The following is a 24,337-nucleotide window of genomic DNA, read 5'->3' as shown; positions in this document are numbered from 1 at the left end:
AACTACACATGTCTTTTTATTACATTTATGCACGAAGGGTTTGGGAATTCCTTTTTTGTCTCTTGCATTTTCCTAGTGAATAGTCAGACCTGTTGAATTCAAGTCTTTTCAACTCATTCTCAGTATAATACTCTACTACTACATTAGTTTCAACTCCATTTTTTTCTTCATTTGAATGTAAGAATAGCAAATTTTCTTAGTTTCCACCTTCATTGATCCTTTCAAGAAACTTTATTTAGGAGAAGATAATCTGATATTTCACTAATAAAAAAGTAGAGATTTCCGTTTGTAATATTGCATAATTATGTACTGCATATTTACTTGCTTTCATGAATACCAAAATTACGTATTTTTAAGTAGATTTAAAATATACTGCTGCTTTTGAAATGTTATGATTAGCTGAAAATTATGTAATTGTGCTTGGTATTTGATTAGAGCAAACTAATCAAAAAGTTGAATTCATATTGGAACGAAACTGTTATCACGGTATGGGGTGATGGAATCAATAAAGATTAACCGGGAAATGCATGTGTTTCATTTCCACCATGATTAATAGAGTTGACAATATCTTACTGAGCAAATATAAATGCAGGACTATCCAAATCCTGAGGCAATGACTCAAGTGTTTAGACTGTCCACCTCCTTGGGGTTGAAGAAGTAGAAAGTGAAGAAGATTTGCCCAGTAACCCCAGTAACAGCAATGATCTTGAAGAAGTCATCAATACCATCATCCTCTGACCCAAGGGCAAGACGGATATTGAAAATGGTGTGCAAAATTATGATCTTATTGATTGGATGTGGTAGAAAGAGACTCTAAGAGAGAGAGAGAGAGGGGTGGTGATAGAAAAAATGGAGAGAGAAAGGGGGAGGAGAACAAAAAAGAAAAGGGAGGAGGAGGAGAAGGAGAAGAAGTGAAAGAAGAAGAAGAATAAGGAAGAAGAAGATGAGAGAGGAAGAGGAGGAGTAGAAGAAGAAGAAGGTGATGATGATGAAGAAGGAGATGATGATGAAGGAAAAGAAGAAGAAGAAGAAGATGATGATGAAGAAGAAGAAGAATAAGATGAAGAAGAAGATGATGATGATGAAGAATGAGATGATGATGAAGGAGATGAAGAAGAAGAAGGTGATGATGATAAAGGAGAAGAAGAAGAAAATTATGATGATGAAGAAGAAGAAGAATATGATGATGAACAAGAGTGAAGAAGCAGGAGAAGAAGAAGGAGGAGAAAAGAAGAAGGCGAAGCATAAAAAAAAAGTGGAGGTAGGGGTGGGGGCAGAGAAAATTATACAAGGGGAGAAATATGCAAAAAGAAAATAAAGAGTAATGAAGAATCAGAGTAAAAGAAGAAAAGGGACAGAAACAGAGAGGGGGCGTGACTGAGGAAACATAGGCAGAGAGGGAAACAGAAAGGGATAGAAAGTTAAAAAGTGAAAAGAGTGAGAGGAGAGAGGAGAGAGATAGTAGTGTGTGTTTGAACATGTGTGAGAGCGAGAGAGGATGATAGAGATAGAAAGAGAGAAAGTGGGATAGAGAGGGACAGAGAGAGAAAAGTTCATTAATATCCCCGTCAGTGGTGACCAACTTGTCAATAAAATGCCAGAGGCAGGCCATGAGTAGGATGTTCCTCTCTCTCAGGTCGACTTCTTATCACTTCATGTGGTTTGTGGTCAAGGAAACCATGTTGCCATAGTAATCAGAGATGCTGTCCTGTACCATTGACTGGGAGACGGAGAATGCAATAGTGAGAATGATGGTGGAGGAGAGATAGACAGAGAAAGGAAAAGAGAGATAGAAAGAGAGGATGGGAGAAAAAGAATGTGTACTGTATAATGGTAACCAAAAATAATGTAAAATACATTATCATGCTTTACGGGATTCTCAAAATGAAAAGTCATGCCTTTGATGGTCGAAGAAGTTATTATAATTATGCTCCTTGATCACCAATGTATTTTTAAAATTCTATATGAATATGATAAATATGGATTAAACATCTAGTTTGATGTATCGAGAGGATTAATATGGTCCGAACTTGATCTCTCCGCTGCTCATCATTTCCTATAAAGTAAAAGATGGCAATATTGAGTTAGGGTCAGTGAGTGTTAGATGAACAGATATCGAACAAACGGTGAAAGCAAATGCTCAGTTACTGATTTTTTTTTCTCCTTGCAGTCTATTACATAGCAAATGGCGGCGCCAAACCATAGGTCATAGTTAATTAAAAGGGACATTGTTGGTATGTTCCCCGAATTCTGAAGATTTCTACCAAAGTAACTCAAGATGGCAATATGAATGAAAGTATTTGACTAAACGCAATACCTACGCCAATCTACGGTAGATGTTAACCCACTATTTTTTTTTCAATATCATTTTCGGAGGTGAATTGGTTTATTACAGGATTGTAGTCAAAGTCAGTACTTCCTAGTCGTCATTCCGCTAGAGTAAACTCTCTCCCATATACTTACTACACGTCGTGAGAGGTCCCCAAAGCCGATGACTAGGCCGGCAAAGTCGGCCTCGAGGCTGGCATTGACTACTTCCCTGGTTTATTGTTTCGAATTCATGTAATTATATGACTATCACTAATAAAAATAATTCCCGTTTGTGAAAATGAATCTCTCGCTGGATAGAAACGAGAAATCAAAGATGAATAAATGGCATCGAGATGTCAAGGAATGTCGGCATAAAACGAACGCGAAATTGGGAGATTACCGTATAGAGATATTGATTGCGTGCTGATGATTGAAATGTTTGCATAGCGTTCTGGAAAGAGGGATTCCATTTTATCTTTATCCAATTTTGATTATAGATATATCTTTATCATTCTTAGTATTTTAAAGTAAATGATAACATCTGAATTGCACAAATGCGTAATGAATGATATAATGTTAAATTGAATTATGTACAAGTTTCATTCCCATTTCTTTATTTCCTTAATTATGTTTGTATGAAATTTGCCTCCCTTTATCCTTCTATGACTGTATTGCATTCTTCCTTTCCACTTCCACGTCTCTACTTCGTCTTCCTCCTTTTCCCCCTGTTTCGTCTTCTTCTAGTCCGTTATTTTTTTCTCATATTCTTCCCTACTCATTTTAGACTATTTCTCCATCTCCTTTAGTATCCCTTGTTTCCTTTGTTTTCCACCAATCTCTTCTTGTTTTGCCTAATATAATCTCGTCCTCCATTTCTTCTTATTTTAATATTATTCTACTTCTTGGTTCATCATGAACATGATGAATGTCTGTGCACTAAATGACTAAAGGTACTCTTCTGACCGGTTATGACCTTCTATTCGAGGTTTTCATTCATGACTACATTTTTATTCAAAGTTCAAGGGACGCGTCATTGGCCATGTTGGCTTTTGGCTTATTGGCAACATTCCATCAATAAATTCTTCTCTCTACAATGATTTCGTGAGCTGGGTTCACACATATCTGGCATCACCTTGCATACGGTCAAGAAAACGCTTTTGGAAAGTGCCCAACCCCTCCTCATACGTGCGTTAGTATGGTGCTGCGTGTTTTACCAGTTTACCAGCATGACTGTTCTAGCATAATAAGGGTCGAGAACCACTCTTTTTCGTGTTGACTCCTCACCCATCCGAATGTGTGAACAGCTTTCAAGTCTTCCGTCAATACGTTTTGGAGATGGATGTATCCCCACGAGAATGCCAAATTTAAAAGCATGGCTCGCTCAATGGTTTCGTTCAGGTAGTAGTAGCGGAGGAGAAAATGACATTACACCATCGGCATTGTCTACGCCCCAACGATTATTGGCCCATCGTGACTAATAAAATCAGAATTTGATTCAACATTGGTCGGTTGGGGAAAAAACCTTATATCATGGTCATGATAGTCGTTAAAGTTGGTAGCGTTCGATCATTGCCATGTGGCCACACTGCCGTACTTCCTCTAGGCATGTAATGAAGGTGGTGATCTGGGAGAGTTCCTCTGAACTTGGATACCATACCAATATTCAAAAGTTACAGAGCTGGAAGATTAATTCCATGACTCACAAGTGTCAGAGCTGTGCAAATGTTGGAATTTTTCGGGTCTGCCTTACTTTAGATTGGCCGAAGGATGGATAGACTTTAAAAAAGTGCATGAGGGACAGGACAGTCACCCTTTATCCTCTTCGGATGAAGATGATCTTCAAGAGTCAGGGTAGCCAAGATGTCCGTGAGATTAGATGTCATACCGTTTGAACCAGGTGCCCTGTTGGACACAAGGTATCCAAGATGACTTTTGACTATATGAGTAAAAATTCATAGGCAAAAAAAATATATATTTGTGATAATTGTTAGATTCATAACCCAATAGTCATTCGTTGAAAGATGCTTTATCAAGTATCCTTTCTTATGAATGAAACAGCTACAACGTGTGGTACAAATTACCTCAAAAGATAAGGTACGAACATGTACTTTGAAGTCGACACCATGTAATTAATGTACCAACAACCATGACAACCATGACAAAAGTATGTGATACAATTTTGTTTCAAATATAATGTGATTCATTTCACTTTTTTAATTGCAATGCTTATCTAAACTCTTATGGAGAAATGTCATAACCATGATATCAATAATTCATCATGCACCATGTTGATGTCGATTTCATAATAATATAAGGACCTGGAGAAAAGAAGGGTTTGCAGTTGGTAGTATTCTGGTGATAGAGGAAGTTTAAATGCTTATCGTGAAATATTATTCCTTCGTACAAGATGGTGAATGCCATTTTCAAACCATGATGGAGTTGAATGCCCTGTTGTTGTGTCGGGATCACTTTCAGGCAAGAAGAAACACCTCGTGATATCATCTTTAGATTTCTGATATCGCCCAGCAGCTTTTATCGAATGTTTCCTTACATTTTCAACAGTTGATCAGCGTTTCATGAATTCACTCTTGAATGATTTGCAAAGATATATATTTTTTCATTTTTTTTTTGGTTCAGAGGGAATTTATTAGCTCCAATGAATCAGAATATGAATGTATCCTTATATATCATGCTTCTCTTTTGGGATATCGGTAATCTTACTCATAAATTCATGGAATTGAGAAGATTTCTCTCTTTTGCCTTTGAACAGAATGATGCAGCTGTAACATTGTTGAGTAACTCAAATACAATTACTTGGAGATAATGACTACGATTATCGAACTGAAACCATATTATAAATATTAATCATTTACAAGCAGAATTATGTAACATGAAACTACAAGACAAATTAGGGCTAAATCACCTTTGTGGCGATCACGACTTTGATGTCAGGGGTATTGGCGGGTTTTAATGTAGGAAACTTGCTGTGTATACTTTTATAAAATGAGGGCTACTGTTGTAAAGGTGTTGACATTAAAAATGCTTATCTTGATCAACGTGATCAATGGATTAACTGCTGTATGTACCCGACTGCTTAGAAATCATGACTGGTTAGATTAGCACCCATAGGACCAACGGCTACAGATCCTCTCCAGTGGCTGGTGATACAGATCGATTGCTTACCCAAAGTAAATAGTACAATGACCTAGATTCGAACCTGGGTCACCGGAATACGATGCCACTGGACTTCCGATTGATGGGCTATTGTCAGGTTCATATATCGTATCCATGGTAGTCATGGGAGTACATACCCGCGATCATTACCCCTAGGTTACCTGTTTGAAACCACATTTCCGATCCGTAGGGGGTAAACTATTTGAATTCAGAACAACTTATCTGCATGATTTGCAGATGAAGGGCCGCTTTAGCATTTCGCTTCAATGTTATTTGATGAGCAGACGAGTAGCACATTACTTCCCCTCTTTGATCACTCCAAAAGGATAGATTAACTACCTGATCTACCAAAACTATTTTGTATTGGATGAATGGACCACCACCACTACCTACAGAAAAAAAAACACCTAGAGGTGTAATGGTGGCCGTTTGGTATTAATTCACCTGCTAAGATATAACTACATCGGTCATATTGAGCGTTTCACCTATTGTATTTCATTAACCATTGTTAACTTGGGGGGGGGGGGGGAAACATTTCGGCGTTCATTTTGTTAATTGCATTATTTAATACAGTGTTACTTAACTATCAATATAATATAATAACCAATCTTTAGGATATTTTTGGTTGTTGTTTTTTAACTATGAAGAGTTTGTTTTATCATAGCCACGTTGCACAGAATTACTATAATTCAACTTTGCAATCCAATGGTAATTGCCATGGCAACAATGTTCAAAATCCTTTCCAAGAAATGTATTCCATGGAAGTAACCATTGAATGGCAAGTTACCATTCTGCTTCAAAAAATTATGTTTTATTGCTATTTAAATTTTCAATCCAATGGTAACTATCATTGTAACAATGCTCAACATCCAATCAGAAGAAAGGATTCAATGAGAGTCGCCATTCTGCCTATAAAAAAATATTTCTTATGTAACGGGACCGACTATCGTCTACGAAAGCAACGTGGTGTAGATATTACATGTATGATAACAAAATTTGTCAAAGGCGTCCTACACAATCAACACAGCTTTGTAAACATGCCATATTTATAAATAAATATATATGTATATGTATATATATATATATATACAGTATATTAAAAGAGGTCGTAATTGTATTTCAGTTTAGAACGTTGGTTGATGGTCTTTGTGCGAGAGGAACCTCAGAAAAAAATTCCCTGGGCATATGTATTTAGGATGTGAATGAATTTTCATGTGGTATTTTCATGATTATAATAGTGTTGTCGACCAGTTTATCTCCTTAGGGCTGTTTCACCATTGGCCCTATTAAGAATGGGTTCATGACGCTGCTCGGGACTTATGCTTAATCATTTAAATTTTTATCAGCTAAACTTCATCTATGTTCTTTGTTGATGAGGGATGTATGAATTTCAGTGTCATTCTCCTTAACAATTTGGTACACCTTTTTGGGCAACAACAGATGCTAGTCCGAAAGTTATGCGTTGTTTGTATACAAACAGCTCTATAAAAAGATCCTAGATATATATTTTTTTTGGGGGGGATTTACATGTACATGACGTATGTAAAACACAAAATACAATATATATATACCCTTGAACATGAAGACAAGGAGAGAAATCTCATTGATGGTGGGCATATCCATCCTCTTCAGAAGTCTCATGAAGATATCCCCCAGTGTCTTAGAAAATAAGACATTCACTGCCTGTAGCCTGGCTAATTCCGGGAGGTAAACACGCATGGGTTTGAGCATCTTTAACAAACTAAGATCCAGAATTAGGAGAGATGTTACCTCCTCAGGGTGCGACACAGCCGAGAAACGTGCGTTTCCATTGGGGTATGTAAACATTGCCACTATCAATGACTTGTCTTGATAGTACTGTAGTGTACAACCCTTTTCCGATGGGACTAAGTGGAGTCAGTGTGAAAATGCGGAAGGAGATGTGGGATTACGAAATGTTCTAAAATCCGCGATACAGTTTTGGTGGCAGCGGTGAGATAAGGTCTTTCAGCTTTTATGACCCGCGGCTTTATAGGATCTGGAATTACAGCGGCAATCCCACTCCACGGTATATTCTGTAAGGACCCCACTCGACTCGAACTTTGCATGTATAACTGTAAACTGTTCATACTGCCTCGACTGGGAAAATGAAATGGAAGACGATGTCGTGTTGTCGAGTTACCGACATGGCATCCGACCACTCTTAACATGGATCACAATAAATGATCCCGTCTGTTTGGCTGACAGTGAGGGAAGAGAAGTTTCATTGAACTGTTCGAAATGTTTAACAGAGTTGCGGGCGAGTATTTTTATCATGTTCGAGATGGTTTTCTAAAAAAAAATAATCCACCCACGTATGTAGCATTTACAGAGGACGTGATGATATGTGAGATATTGATTCACCCAAAGTTTGACATGGTTTGGGACTTTACATGTCGTGAGCAATTCAGACTTTAAAACGGTTAAAAAAAACAAATGGATATAGGAAATGAAATGTTAGCATAAGTATTCCGATGTTGTTTTTTTTATCACTGATATTGAATTATTAAATTCAGTATGTGGAAATTGATTATAAAACGCTGATTGCTCGAATGAGGTAGTAGGCCCCGTTGTTGAATGTCGTTCATGATTCATGATATTGCATTGCATTACATTTTATGAAGCGATTTTGTTCAATTCCTTCACATATCATTTTAAGAAAATATGTATGTCATTTTTTTTCTTTCATTCTGCTTGTCAGATTTGTCTTCAATACGTACGAGCAACAGATAGTATACGTGTATGTTGTTACTCGCTTGACTTAGTCCCACATTATTTAGTTTTGTGCATGGATATACTTCTGCACGCCATGAAAACATGGTCCGATTCGTTCTATTTTGTGCATGGCTACCCCCTGTCCGATCAGTAACCGGAATACGCTACTCATTGCAAAACTTATTGTTTTTTTTTTCCGGGGGGAGCGGTGTTTCAAGAAATATACGTTTCACAAATGGACGGACTTGTGTTTCGCTGAAAATTTTGCCTTTTATTCAACATTTACTGGATGAATCTGTAGCCAACATCGATGACACATAGGTACATGAGAATCTGAACCCGATCAAGTACTTACTAATTCATTGAGACTTATGATTATCATCAATGTATTACATATCTTTTTTTGATATTTCAAAAAGAAATGTTATAAGCTATTTCCTTTACAATCCGAAGCAGAAACAGGACGAGCAACTGCTTTCTTGAATTTGATCAAGAGCAGATGTCAGTTTTTAAGTTTTAATGGAAATGCTGTGATCTATTTCCTTTGAATTCCAAAGCCGTAGAAACATGACAAACAACTACTTTTCAAATTTTACCATGATCAGATGTCAGTAAAAAAAAAACACTTAAAACCGCTTCATGAAACAGTCCCCCAGATTTAGTATTCTCAAAGATCCCATTCATTGATGAATTTCCGATACAGACAGAGTGTGGTAATATAATATTACTTATAGTTACTTATATAGCGCTTTAAAGTCTTGAGCGTTCTACTCTGCAGTCGAAGGGTCTTTATTGGTTTCAAAGCACTTCGAGTCTTCGACATTAATCTACAACCTTTCTCTGGAAATATTGATCATCGAGTAGTTGAAATAGTCTTGTCCGTTCCTAAATGAGGGTCTGAGGCAAAAGTGACAGAAATGATTCCCCTTTCATTAACCAGCACTGCCGTCTGTTGTCCTTCATGGTGTCTTTCAAAATGAGATGGATACTCGGGTAAAAGATATGGGGAAATCTTAAATTGAGATGATAAACGGACTCATTCAAGATCATGTAACAAATAGTAGGACTGTGCAAATATCTTAACTTCAAAATTGTATTAAAAAGTGGAGACGTTTCTCGAAATTAGAAGACAATTTGTGTAGGCCTCTACATTTTTAATTTTTACTGTCAATTGGATAAGTAGAATGCTTGTACTTTATTTTAATTAAAATTTCTTGTAATTCCTCTCTTATCGATATTTAAAGGAGTAAGACGTCATTTGATTAAATGATTTGCTTATCTTTATCATTGTGATATATATATATATATATATATATATATATATATATATCTGTACAAAAAGTATCTATCATTGTGATTGTGATCTACTTGTATTATGTGTGCAGAAAATAAAACAATATGCCGTTTATAAATATTAACAAATGGTGTTAAGCCCCTATGTTCACAATCATGACCAAGTTATAGTTGGCCGTTTGAACACATTATTCTTATCATGCGCTATGATGTTGGCTAGATAATATTGAAACTTGAGACAAGTTATCATTTTCCGAAACATACAACACGAAAAATAAGTCTTGATTTATCTGATAAAAAGGTAAATGTACTTCTCTCATTTATTACATGCTGATATTTTCTAGATCACATCGTGAACATTTCAGACCCTCTGGGCTTGTGGTATCTTAATACATGCATTCAGGGTAATTATTTATGCCTCAAAAATCCACAGAAGATTAGCACAAAACGCATGAAACATCAATATAAATGTTTGCATCGAAAAATATCTCTTTGTGAAGATTTTACCATTCAAAACATCTCTGAAAAAGATCCATTGTGTATTTTTGGCAAGCGGCGCCTCCTTTTGAAGTTTAGATCGGTCCATTTTAGATTGGTTGAACGACCAATCATAAAGTGCGGCTACATCTAATCATCGTGTCCGAGCAAGCAATGGTGTGATGAGAAAGAGAAAAGAAGAAACAAACAAGCCTAGAAGGTGTCGGATGATGTCAATGAACTAGAAAAATTTAGACCTCGATCAGAAAGCAACAAGAGCACACATTAATCATCATCTTAACAACCCAGCATTTGCAGAGCTCTTATTGAATTCATTCGCGATTGATTAAGTGTTCCAATTGTGATTAGCAGTAGAATAAGGAGGGTAGAATACAGTGCTAAGTCGGGCGTCTATTTGCTCAATGGCAGCGGCACAAAGTTAATAATATTACAAAATTACCACGCCAGATTAGACGGGCTGAAAAGCCTGTCGGTCCTGGCTTGCCCCGATGACAGGCGGCGAAGAAGAAAGAGACATTCATCGCCACCGGTACCTGGGACTGAAGGCAAATAAATGTCTACCGCCCGCGGCTTCTATTACCCTCCAAACTGAAACCGAGAAGAAAAATCGGATTAAAATTAATTTCCATCCGCAAAAAAATGATGGCTATTGTTAAGGAGCGTTTGGGCTGGGTGGGATAGGAGAAGGGAAAAATCATCAGGCGCACACGATCCAAGCTGATGATAAAAAGACTAGGATACGATATTGTCTCGCTTTGGTTGGGGATGTGTTTCAAACAGCCCTTCGAGGATAGGAAAGAGAAAAATATACCCCCACGTTGGGTTATCATGTGTGATGCACCTGCAAATAATTTGAAATAAAAGACGATGGATATAATTTTCATGGACCCATGCACTAATCAACATTGTTTGCCATCTATCATTGTTAATATTACCCCAACTATGTAATGAGTATTGAAAGGAATGGGAGATTATAAAACTGGAGCTATGCGCTCAATTCAACACCCATTCTCACGAAGAAGGTAATTTGATGGCAATATTTTCGCCTCTTTGTTGAGTAATACGTGATAATGCGCACATGCGGTTTTTTATACATTCTATTGTAGACGCAAGCAAGAATGTTCGTAACCCACAAAGACGTGTGAAGTTTTTATCGATATAGAAGCAAGATTATACATGAATAATGTTTGTCAAAGAACAAAATATTTTCTTTGATAAAATTCTGATATCTTACTTGTGTTTTATTCTTTAAAAAAATGTTTATTCGGAGGTCAACCTTTTGAAATATGACATCATAATAATAGCAACATTCAACACTGACGCACAAGCTTGAGTGCTTCCCATCTCGTTATAATCACGTGGTTTATTCCGAAACGGCGCCACGTTTAGCTTTTGGTTTGTTAACAGAATGATTGATAACACAATTCAACGTGGATGATAAGGCCGTCGCGACGGACAAAAATATGATATTGTATCACTGGCAGTATTATTTTGCTGAAGTTTTCTTGTATTGAGATCAGAAAAGTCGTTAACCTGATTTTGTCTAAGTTAGGGTTGTATTGCACTTTAGTAAATCAAAAGCCTGAATACTGGTGTCTCTGTCTTTACAGTCTTGAATCATGAACATACTTCAGACATCTCGGCCAGTTTAGTCCAATCATCCTTGTTAAAGCTACACATGATACACAGGGATCACCAAATTTGGTAGTTATAATCATGGACCCTATTTTACCAAATTGGTAAAACTAAAACAAATGACATCACCAAAAAAAACAGCATAATAATAGTTACACAAGGATTATAACATAAAATATTATAAATATTAACTAGAATCTCAGTATTTAAGTATACACGTTTGTAAAAGAATTGAAGTTTGAAGGTAATATTTGACGGGAGTCATAGGCATATTATATGATGGAGGAAAAAAGGTGGGTGCGTGAGTACAATATACTCAGGTATAATAGTAATAATAATATGTATGCTTGTCGGTGATGGTGGGTGTGTGTGTGTGTGTGAGAGAGAGAGAAAGAGGGATAGATGGTTCCAGGCAGGTCCAGAAAGGGAGAGACATAAATATCAATATAAAATATAAATCACAACAATTATTGTATAATTTCATTTTATTTTCGAGTGTCATAATTTCATTGAATTTGTTTTGATATCTATATGGCTTATTCGACCTTGTACGAACCCAAGTAATTACAAAATTAATGAATTATCTCAAATTTATCGATTTTAGCACGCTCATTTCTCTCACTAGAAAATTTGTAAAAACAGTAAGAAAACACACATTTAGCGTCCTTTAACATAATATGTGCCCCATTCCACCAACGACTAGGAGTGGGGGAGAGTGGCGGAAAGGATACAGCCCACCTGAAGAAATGGGTTTCACAAACCTTTTAGATAAGTTTGTATCCAAAGTCAGCAAAAACAAGATACTTAGGCTGCTGAGGCCTCTTTTTATACAAATATTCTTGGGGTGAAACCCTTCTATTTGTATTTTTAGATCACGTTGCCATAAATCTTCGACATCCTCTAACCTAACCCAGATATTTTTTTCAACAAATATTATTCAAACTACATTGCTGCTTCTTCCAAGATGTCAACACGCGGTTGAACAAGAAAACGAGAAATCTTTGCTCTAAGCAAGGCTACATTTCCTCTAACCCAAATTTTGATGTTTCTTGCTAGTCTCAAGTCGATACCTCATAATACGGAAAGACGGAAAGTGTTAATTATCGCTGATTCTCATTGTGACGTAATGTAATTCGCCAGCTGATGAGTATCTACCCTGCCTATCTTCTGAGTTCAGTTGCTTTCGTACTGCGATAGCATCATTCCTGACTCGATGTCTTTTTCAGCAAGTCGTGGTGACCAGTCAGTCGGGTACGTCTAACTTCATTTCGTGCAGACTATCTCTTGCTATCGATACTTTCTCTTGCTCGCCGAGTAATATTGCGACCAATTACCGGGGGCGCCAACCTGCAGTCATGAATATTCATGTCAGTGACGTCGCTCTTGGCTAATGTTTGCACTCTGAAGCTATTAAACTTGACAGCATTGTCTCTCATTACAGACCTACTTTAGCTTTGATCGCAACAAAAATATCCTATACAAATTTGTAGTAAACAAACATGACAAATGCAGCGAAATAATACCAACATGGCTAAAGAATGGCAAAATAAAAACAGTTACGAAAATCGTCTTACAAATCGTTGAAACTCACCAATCAGATCACTTTCAAAAAAAAAATTTACATAACATTTTCGTAGAACTTGTTATAATTTTTAAACAGCTTTCCGAAATATGTATTATTAATCACTTCAGGATTGCAGTTAAGCCATAACAATATAATCAGTGTTATTATGTCTGTGTGTTTGAGTCTGTCCCTATTTTGTGGTAAGTTTTGGTTATTTATTTGAGGGTGTTAATATTTGCCTTTGATGAATTTATTTGATTAAAATGATTCTAATAAATAAAAGTCTACTATCATTCATAAAGAAAATGCTAAGGGCACTGGAAGAATACGAAAGGAAACACACAATAATAAAACCGATCCACTATCATGACCACGTATACTTCATAAATTAAAGTAAAACTAAAATTATTCGTTGACATACAGCTAGGGTTTTCATACTCTTGAAAAGTCCTCAATATCGGAAGTAAGATTTTTGTAGGAGTCAAGACGAAAAAAATCCGAATATGTTCATATGAAATTTAGATTATGAAAAGCTACAGTTATACGAAAAAAGGTCCCGAACTATTCACATCAGACCCGGTTCATCGCCCATAATGCAGCATTCTTAGCAGTGTAGTCTTGCAAAACAGGCCCAATTACATAACAACACACAAATTCACTACTCAATACATTCATAATCGCAATAATTGCGCTATCAAGTAGCAAAACAGGTAGTTTTCTACCCCCAAAACATTTCAGTTTCTGTACAAAAATGAAAATTATTGGCTATTTTATCCTCTATCCTCTTGATAGTTATCTCAAAAGGTAGATTTTAAGACTAAGCAGTTAATAAATAAATAATAATATAGGATTTGTATAGCGCACGTATCCACCTTGCTAGGTGCTCAAGGCGCTCCTATATTACCCCGGCTAAGCTAGTCTACCGATTCTGGTGCGCACAGCTTTTGAGGAATTACTTCCTGCCGGTAGCCATTTACCTCACCTGTGTCGAGTGCAGCACAGTGTGGATAAATCTCTTGCTGAAGGAAAACACACCATGGCTAGGATTCGAACCCATGACCCTCTGTTTGAAAGGCGAGAGTCAGAACCACTAGTCCACGACGCGCCCACATGATAACATACCTTCAATAGGACACACAGTGTTAGCCACTTTTCTCCCCCTTTAACCTAACAAAACCCTATATTTCCTTGACAGGATTGATGTCAAAGTAAAACTAAAATGTGACAAGTTTTGTTGAGAGACTAATAACAAACTGGGGTTCGTAGCCGCGGGGAAAATGTGACCAAATTTTGCAGACTACATGGGGTCAATTGACCCCGTGTGAGTAAACACAGTCCCCATTTTGTCACAAAACTAACTAAATCATAATTCATATCTCGGAGGGCGCAATACGTCAATTAATCATGTCGTCATGATGAATTGGAAAAACAATATTATTGATGAAGAAACAGAAGCACCATGAGAGGAGATTATGGCAAAGATGAGAAATAATGGGTGTGAGAACAAGACTTAGCGGAGACGAATTAATTGCAGACGAACGAATGAGGTTAATGGGGTTGAGCTATTTTGAAATGTATTGGTGTGTTTGCACTGCCCGCTCGATAACTGTGTCTCTAAGATTTGTGAAGCTCTTTCTGCATCTCTGTTTCCGTTACGGTAACTCCTTTCGATGGGTATATTTTCTCTTTTTCTTATATCTTGATATGAAAAGAAAAATGACTCCATCTTTTCCCCGAGTTGTCGAAAATCATATTAATCTGTTGAAAGCGCTGTGAAAAGGATATTTCAAGAACAGAAGACAAGAAGAACAAAGTTGAACTTAGACATAAGGAGGAAAGTTGCTAAATTATTATGTAGTAATTATGAAACAGTATTGGGTAGCACCCTGTTAACTGTACAATACGGAATTATAAAAGGATTTGAATTTGCATACGAATCCCCGAATAATAAACGGGGAACCGAAAATATATACTGGCAGTGAAGACGTTCCCTAAGATGTAGAAATATTATCTTCAACACGTGGCGCCCGTTTACCCAGAATGGCGTGGCGCGCGTTGAATGATGATTGTGTTGTCCTTCATCATTTTGTCTCAAGTTCATCATTCATTCTTGTCTTGACTTTGAACAGAATGTGCGATTAATAAAAGAAGAGCTATCGTAGCTGACTTGTATCTTTGTCATAGCGATGTTCAATTTACAGAATTAAAGAATGTCCATCTCTTCTGGTTTTTATAATCATATGATTAGAATTCTTATGGTATTCCTATACTGCTACAATTAACAATGAATTAAATAGATCCTGGTTGGTGTTACATAAAGCTGTTCGTAAGTCAAGAGCAACTTTAAGAACGACTGGTGATCCTTTCTTTTGATAAATGGTATATTCATTAGCGATGGTTTTGCGCGTAAGAAAGGATCACCAGTCGTTCTTAAAGTCGCTCTTTACTTACGAACAGATTTATGAAACGGCCCCCTGCATAAACATCTATATTATGGTGAAAGCTGTTGTGAAAAGTCTATGATATCATTTTTTTTATGTTAGAAAATTATCAGTGATTAGGCATTTTGGAAGCGGAGGATATTACTTTTTAAGGTTCTTTTACGATTTTTTTGGAAAATTTACTGTATCGATCAGTTTAAACCTATCAGCCTGGATATGCCGGGTTTTTTTTTCTCGATATTTTAGCTTGAACAAAGCGGCAAAGGCGGCACAGTCTTAACAAGCCCGTGGCGAAATTCTAAATGCGATTGTATTATCGGCGACCTAATTAATGTGCATGTACTTAACCTAATTTGGAAAATTGTGTGTCTGTGCCGAACATCATTTGAAATTTGGCGAATAGATTGTAATATTTCCGTTTTAGATGAGTAAAATTGCACTGTTACTTCTACTAGACATGTTCGATGGAGACAATAATATTGTGAGTTGGAGTAATTTGTGTTATTAGATTGAAGATGAGTGAATTGTTATACTTTGAAGTGAAATTAGAACGAGAAGACGCAGTTCCGTCTTAATATGTTGCCTATCGTCATGATCGTGGGTGGAGTGAATATTTGGTAAAAATAATATCTTGCCACTGGCGTTGTGTAAAAGAGGGCAAAGACCCAGATTTCTACATCTGTTACGATTTCTAGCTAATTTGAGCCACGTTTGGAGCGGATGACTTGTCTACATGATATATCTTACAGAACTCGGAGATGTTAAACGTAGAATGTCCTCTGGAGGTGGTGTTCTTGATCAAAGCCATGTTTTAGTCAGAAGCACGTTTTTGTAACTTTTGCAGTAACATATAAAAATACTTGTGAAGGAGAAAGTGAGGGATGAATTCGTAATGCTTTTGGGGGAAGGCATTTGCATGATTGAATACCCTACGCTTCCTGTGTGAGAGACATCGTCGCTCTGAATTCACAAATAATATGATTTCATTATTTATTTTACTTGCCCCGGAGAGTATCCCGCGACTCTTTATTCTCGATTTATGTCGTTTCTCTCTCTCTCTGTTTTTTTTTTGGTCGTTCCCTATATTATTCTGCATATGACATCCATCTAATTTGTTTTATAAAATGGGTAACATCTATTCGTTCCACTTTTTACGCCTGTCCTGTATGTCCTTCTTTAAGAACATTTTTTTAGATCTAGTAATGCTGCAACAACAGTACTTTTCCTGCTGCTACCATTAATACAACAACCATCTCTTCTTTTCCTTTACCTTCTTTTCTCCTTCTTTCTTTCTTTTTTTTTTTTTCTTTTTCTTCTGTCTTTTCTTCTTCTTCTTCTTCTTCTCATCTTCTTCTTCCTCCTCCTCCTTCTTCACTCTAAAAAATATTGGGTAAAAGTGCTCCATGAGGGTAATTTATGTGTCCAACCAACATTGGGAATTTCTTTTGGGCACTTTTATTTATCCTGTGTGATGAAAATTTTGCCCATTCTAAAGTAATTGCTGCTTAGTCTTTAACCTTACTGGACAATATGCTTCCCGTATTGGTAATAAAAATACTGCCCCAAATCGGTTGGACACAATCATAATTACCTCGTGCTGTTAAAAATTTTACCCAATATTTTTTACAGTGTTCTTCTTCTTAATTCTTCTTCTTCTCCTCCTCTTTTTTCTTCTTCTTCTCCTCCTCCTTCTTCTTCTTCTTCTTTTTTTCTTCTTCTTCTTCTCCCGTTCTTCTTTTTTTTTTTTCTTCTTCTTCTTCTTCTTCTTCTTCTCCTCTTCCACCTCCTCCTCCTCCTCCTCCTCCCCTTCTTCTTCTTCTTCTTTTTCTTCTTCCTAGCAATGCCCGTAACCAACACTCAGAATACAAATGACACAGGAGTTGTCAAAGATTGTGAAATTGTCATTAGTCATGTTAATGCACCCAATGATAACTACTCACTTTATCTTTGTCCTCATATTCAACATTATATTCCCTGGTTTTCTTTCTCTCCATGTAAAGCATCTTTCTGAAATGTTTAGGTTTTTGCAATCTACAAAAAATTGAAATATCAATCGATAAAACTGTTTGTCTGTGACCGCCGTTTTCGAAGCCACAGCCTGGCAGATGTGCGGTGAATGTGATGTGTTCATTCATCTCGGAAACAAGCCCATATTTAAGGGGATCATTATTTTGCATCAATTGTCTCTGGGCTCCAAGCGGTTACGCGATACATGATCGCGTCATGAGAGAAACTGAGAGGCGAAATTGGATCGTCTTTGATTTCCTTCATGTCTTCATTATTTTGATCAAAATGTGTTAAATTGGACAGGAAAGCAAAAACACAAAACGTGTCTTATTGTCTCTGAGTAGGAGAAGCGAAGGCAGCACGATGACTGATGTCTCGTCAGCATTTAGGGCGGATGAAAAGGGGCTCGGAAAAAAGGGGAAATACAAAAAAAAAATGAAAAGGTTCCGGAAAAACTAGATCTGCAGTATACGGTTTCATTCAGGTCTCATTGAGTGAGTCTAGCATAAAAACTGGTTGAAGTGGTCATTATCTGCATCCACTCTTCATTATATTGGGGTGAGCTTTATGCCCCCATCGGGAGACGAAGCATTAGCATTGTATTACTGCCCCGCCTAGAGCCGCTCGTCGAATCCTGACCAATATATATCCGGTTTGTTCTCATTGTCATTATGCTATGTCGGGTAAATGGATGAAAAGAGAGATCGGTATTCACCAATCTACTGCGATTGTTTTATTATGTCTTAAGCTGAACATAATTTACAGCAAGAAATTGAGGAATGATTGGCACATAATTCTACAAGGATGCGGGCGATCCATTCATTCATAAAAATCTACTTGTGCGCATTTGCTAATTAGTGCGTGAATAACGGCATTTTATATTTCTCTATGTGCTTTTGCGATAGGCCCACTTCCTTCCTATTCGTATTTTTATCTCACTCCATCTCCTTTGATCTTACGCGCACTATACTGGCAGACTTTCCCCTCGGCTATATTTGTCTCAAGTATTTCGTAGTTATTCGTACCATGATTTCAACATGGCTCTATCTCCCCCCTCTTTCTTTCTCTCTCTACCCCCCCCCCCCTTCTTACTTACTCTCTCTTTCTCTCTCTAACTTCTCACTTTTGTTCTCCCTTCTACCCCTCACATAATTTTATTTTCTTCTTTGACTTTTAATATTTTCCGTCCTTCCCTCCCTACATTTCACTCATGCCCCAATCTCTCTCCATCTTATCACACTCTCCACGCACCCATGGTATCGCGTAAAACCACTTCACATCTCATTTAGATCCTGCATGGCCAACCCTTCAAACAATGTGGTTACCCCTGACACTCAGGGAAAAGGGATCACTGGCTCACATTCTTATGTTTGCAGTGACGGTAGCAGACTTTTTTTATTAAGTGGGAGGGGGCAGGGGGGCTAGTTTGGAGGTAGGGTGGTGAAGGAAAAATTGCAAAAACGCAGGTGTTGATTTAACACCAGCCCAGAATATATATATGTCCACACCAGAGAAGTATTGAAACAACACCAATTTGGAATCAAACCGAAGCTGTTTTAATACTAATTGGTGTTGTACAAACACCTATCTGGTGTTAGACCAAAACCAAACTGGTGTTGTATAACACTTCTCTGGTGTGGACATAAATAGATTCTGGGCTGGTGTTAAATCAACACCGGTATTTTTGCAGTGTAAGAGGGGATATTGGTTCACATCCTCCCCGTGTCGCCACTGCATAATTATGATTGCATTTGTTTTCTTTTATCGACCATCACACCCCCTTTCAGTTTTTATGCACCAAGTGTAATTCTCATTTAGTCTGATGCTAAGTTGGTCTAATTTTTACTCCGTCTTCATGTCTTTTTTAAATTGTCAAATGGAGTTCGAACCAGTGGCAATCAGACTGGAAGGTTATCAGACGAACTGGTTGCAGAAATAACGGGATTATACCCCCTGAGAGGAGACCAAACGGGCAGTAAACAAAGCGGTTATAGACAAATTGAAATTTTACCAAACATTCGATCGTTTAGAGGTAGATATTCCGATTAGCTAACCACGAAAGTTAACTAGGCCTATTTAAAAAATGAAGAAAAAATAATAATTAATCAATTTTCAGCACCAACCTTGACACTTGCATTGTCCACAAGGGCTCTTTCGGTTACTGTTGAAATGTCATAGGCATATTAAAGATGCTTTTTTTAGTATAATAGGGAGGTTTTCAAATAAAAGCAATGTTTTCACGTTGTCGTAGAGCATCTAAAGCTTTGATGGATTCGTGGGGATGGTAATTTTCTGGCAATCCGGAACAAGCTCATTGGTGTGCATCAATACTCGATGAATTGATTCTGTCGGTGTTGGCGCTGCCGAAAAATTGGCACGACGTTGCCATGATTAACCCCCTGACCTTCGCTAGTAAAGACCGCGTAGTTATTTCTTCTCATTTTCCTCGCTTTAGACTTCAGTCACACAAACAGGCAGACAATACCAGTTCATGTCTAAATTAACCAATACGGGGCATTTTCTTTTAAAGTAATGTTTTCATCGATCCGAAGTTTGTCAATAATTACTTTTGGTGGGACTAAGAAAATCTTCTTCGATGATTAGCTTTAGCAATTTCACTTTGTTCGACGTCTCTGTCTATTCGTTACAGACTTGTCTTCTTCCTCAAGGATTTTTATGTGATGACAGCCATCAAATCCACGTAAAGATCCTCTGTCAGAGTCTACTTAGTAGTGATACTCTGACTGAAGTAATAGAGTTGATAAATAGTCATTATTAACTGTTACAGTCATATTTCTAAGCACAATCATCATGAAGATTATGATATCTGTATTATCTTGAATTTTTCGTTATTATGTATCTTCTTGCTGTTGATAATCAGGTAAAGTTCAATATTTTTTAAAGGTACTTTCACATCATGATACGTTCCCCCAAGTAGGCCTTTATAGTCAACAATAATATCATATAATTTTATTCCATTTGTCATTTCAGGAATACTGTACCGTGTGTCGAATCGTCTACAACGCACGTGAGCATGCGCCTCCAATTCTACCCCGGATACAACAGAAGAATATAGCATTGGCAGGAGGCTGGGTCAGCATCCACTGCGAGGTTCGACACATCTACTTCTTAACCCGCCACCTCATCTTCTTCGATAATCAAACGTGGGAAGGCCACTACCATTACTACCGCGACCCGCTGTGTCAGTTTCCCAAGTACACTGTATCGGTCAAAGGAACCCGAACAGCAGGTGAGCCGTCGGCCATAGTAGAGGGCGCCACAAATTATAAATTTACCAGTCTCGCCATGTACCTCACACCGCAGTGCGACAAGGAGGTCGAGCGATTCAACTCTAAGAACGTCCAATGCGGAAAGCGAGGCGCGTGGAAGATCGGGCGGACCCTCGACGTTACGTCAGCAGGCGGATGTGACGTCATAGGAGTCAGCTTACCTCACACGGAGTTCGAACTGATAAAGACAGTATCAGACGCTGAGATGGGCGTCCTACTCTTTACAGGACAACGCCCCAGCGACGGGCAAACTCCGAATAAGGAGTCCCTGAGAGCTACATCATTCCAAAGTCCATTACTATATTGCTCGGATGAAAGCCCTTATGAAGTACTATACACTGAGAACTCTGGGAATACAAGATCCAGTGCCGACCCCAAAATAAAGATAACAATTAGCAATAGCATTTTATTGAGTGTTATAGTACTACTTATAACATCAGCCGTCAGGTTGCGATTATTATAGCAAAAGTAAAAACTGTACTTTAGAAATAGTTGATTTTTTTAATGGCTTCCTGTTTTACTTGTATTTGTAAATAACATAAATCCACGTACAATTTGACCTGCTATGACGAAAGAAAAGGTTTTTATATTATCTTTTTGCACATAATGTGTACATGATTGTAAATACAAAATGTCTTCTAAGAATGTATGATTTTTTATATATGTCTCGCACCTGAAATGATAAAATGAAATGATTAAATGGATTCATCAATATTGTTGGTTGAATGGTGATATTGTATATATTTGCTGGGGAATTCGTGACGCCTATAACCTTTGTGTTTGGTTATGTCTGACTGAGGGTAGATAACAAGTTTACTGTCTTTCGCACAAAACATATCTCAGAAATTCATGATCATAATTTCCTTAGATCCGCCGTAGAAATAATTCGTTTTTTTTTGTAGGCAAAGCTCTCACCAAAATAAAATCGATAAAAAGCAGGACAGAAATATCAAACATGCTTTAGACTTTAAAATTCATCGAAATCGGAATAAGTTCTGTTTGTTTAGATTTAGCGAAGTTTCATAAAATTAATGATATGCATACTACGGGTGGAATGTGTCCTGAGATGATGTTTACTCACTGACGATTCATTGTATTATTACAAGAGTTTGCAAAATAAAATTGCTCGTATAATCTCATAAAATATGCAAAATATGACGCTTGTTATTTAACCTAATTACGATTTTTATCAATCTTTTAAGGGATGAACAACTGCTTTATTGGAAACTATAAATGAAAATGTATGTGATAAAGAATCTTGGATCTCTGACTTCAAAGGCTCTCACGTTTGCATATCAGCCAATTATGCACATCACGGTTTGAAATTATGATGATAACAAATGATAGAGAACATTTTTTATCATGTTTATAGGGACATGTTTACCAAAAATAATAAACATTTTCTTTGCATCTTATGTTTTTCAAATCAAATTGATGTCGAAATGGTAGTTTCTTTAAAACGTATGTTACTAGTACTTCCACAATCGAAAAAGAGACAATAGTTACATTTCTGATATTTCTCTATATTTATACTCGGGACTATATCGACACATCCTATTATTATTTATTTTTCATCTTTTTATAATTTATCTCAGTTAGATTCATTCAGATCACACTCGAGTATTGAATTAAACTAGTTTGGTCATAACTAGCCATGGATAATTTTGTTACCCATGGTAATCAAGGATTTACCAGAAACGTTACCAACCCAGCCGGGGCACTTTTCTGAAGAACGTTTTCCCGACAAGTAAATAACAGACAATTTGCCTCGAGGGTGCGGGGGTACCATGGCCTTTTTAGTACCCCCTCGGATCAACGCCTGTTGTAACCCTATAGTACCTTGTTATAAATAATATTGGGACATCAAAGTTATTGACACAATTATCAAGTTATTTTGATTGATGAAAAAGAAAATAATTTATCTTAGCCTATTGCCGATTGGAAAAACATGATATAATTTGCTGTTTTGGACGGGGTATCATGTATCTATGATTTTCTTTGTCCATCCAAGTTTTCACTCTAAAATGAAGGTGATTTTGGTAAGATAAACATTGACAAGCCCTCCCCCCCAAAAAAAAAGAACAGAAAAGATTTCACTCCAAAATGAAGAAGAGTTTTGTCAAATCTCTACATTTTCTCTCTTCAACCCAATATCCGGGGAGTGCCGCGTATATAGTGTATAACCATAACATACGCAGCACCCCAGAAAAATCTTGGGCGCCCCGCGTCCCAGGGCCATGGTTATATTAAACTTGATATCATCATTGTCAATGCTTTCATCTTGTTTTCGTGATTGCTCGTATCTTGTTCTATAAGATTTCAAATAATTTCCAGAGTCAGAAAGATAAACGAATCTTATTGAAAGTCATTTACTTTAATCACGTTTCGTAGTCTTTTTCCAAGCTCAGGACACTTGGATACTTATTTTGAATATTTTTGTTACTATTTTAAAGCATTACTTTTTGTAATACTTCTCTGAATTATGTACATATTAAGACAATGCAAAACATGTTTAAATTCTGAGGTGTTTGAAAGAGAAATTACAAATCACATCCGTTTCGTTTTTTTTTTTTTTTTTTTGCTGTTTAGTGTTTGATGTCTGTGGTTGATATATAGAGCGTGCAGAAGAAAGAGGGAGGGGAGGGGAGAGATAGAGGGGGGGACATTGTTAATGAGCTAAAAAGGAATAGACGTTAACATGGTTAAAGGACGGGAAAGTTCTCGAGAACTCTAAATACTGAAATATGATTTAATGAAACAAAACTAGTCAACCAAATCGATGCCTTATTGATACCTTTCTTCATCTTCCACATTTCCATGACTTTATTCAAACGAAACAACGTAGAGAGTCAGGAAGCACAACCCTCGTCCATTTTGGGTTCGAATAAATTTTGCATTGTATACATCATGGATGTGCAAGCTCGACAGATTTATAAATGAAATAGCTGTCAAAAGGCGCGTCAGAAGCAACTGGAGTGCGGGCAAAAATCCCAGAGGGTCTTTTTTTTTTTTGGGGGGGGGGGGTGGGGGCTTGATGACAAGTTAGTCCGATCACATGTAGGGGCAGATCTAGGTTTGATAAAGGGGAGCACTTTTTGACCACTTATGGGTTAGCAGTTGAAAAGTAAAGTTGACGAGCAAAAGGGTCTATCCGTGGAGACCTGCTCTATCCCTCTGGAGGATGTGTCATGAAAGTTGTCTTCATTTGGTAATTTGTCAGTGAAATTTCAGTGAAATCCTCGGTTTTGATTGGCTGGGAAGCACTTGACTCTGAATCTTACTAAAGTTACTATGGTAACCATTGTAACTTTCACAGCTGACAATTTAGTCAGTGCTGACAGCTTTCATGAAACAACCCCCTCCCCCCCCCCCCCCGATCCGTGCCTGGTCGC

General features: G+C 37.3%; 1 protein-coding gene across 1 annotated transcript; it reads left to right on the top strand.

Annotated features, from left to right (window-relative positions):
* Positions 1–1,108: 1,108 nt before the first annotated feature.
* Positions 1,109–23,477, top strand: LOC129282169 (protein APCDD1-like). The gene is made up of 2 exons (XM_064095584.1): positions 1,109–1,261; positions 20,647–23,477. The coding sequence occupies exons 1-2, from the start codon at positions 1,109–1,111 to the stop codon at positions 21,406–21,408; spliced, it is 915 nt and encodes a 304-aa protein (XP_063951654.1). The 3' UTR covers positions 21,409–23,477.
* Positions 23,478–24,337: the final 860 nt, after the last annotated feature.

This window comes from Lytechinus pictus, chromosome 2 (assembly GCF_037042905.1).
Source record: "Lytechinus pictus isolate F3 Inbred chromosome 2, Lp3.0, whole genome shotgun sequence".
NCBI lineage: Eukaryota > Metazoa > Echinodermata > Echinoidea > Temnopleuroida > Toxopneustidae > Lytechinus > Lytechinus pictus.
This window is presented reverse-complemented; position numbering and strand designations above follow the sequence as displayed.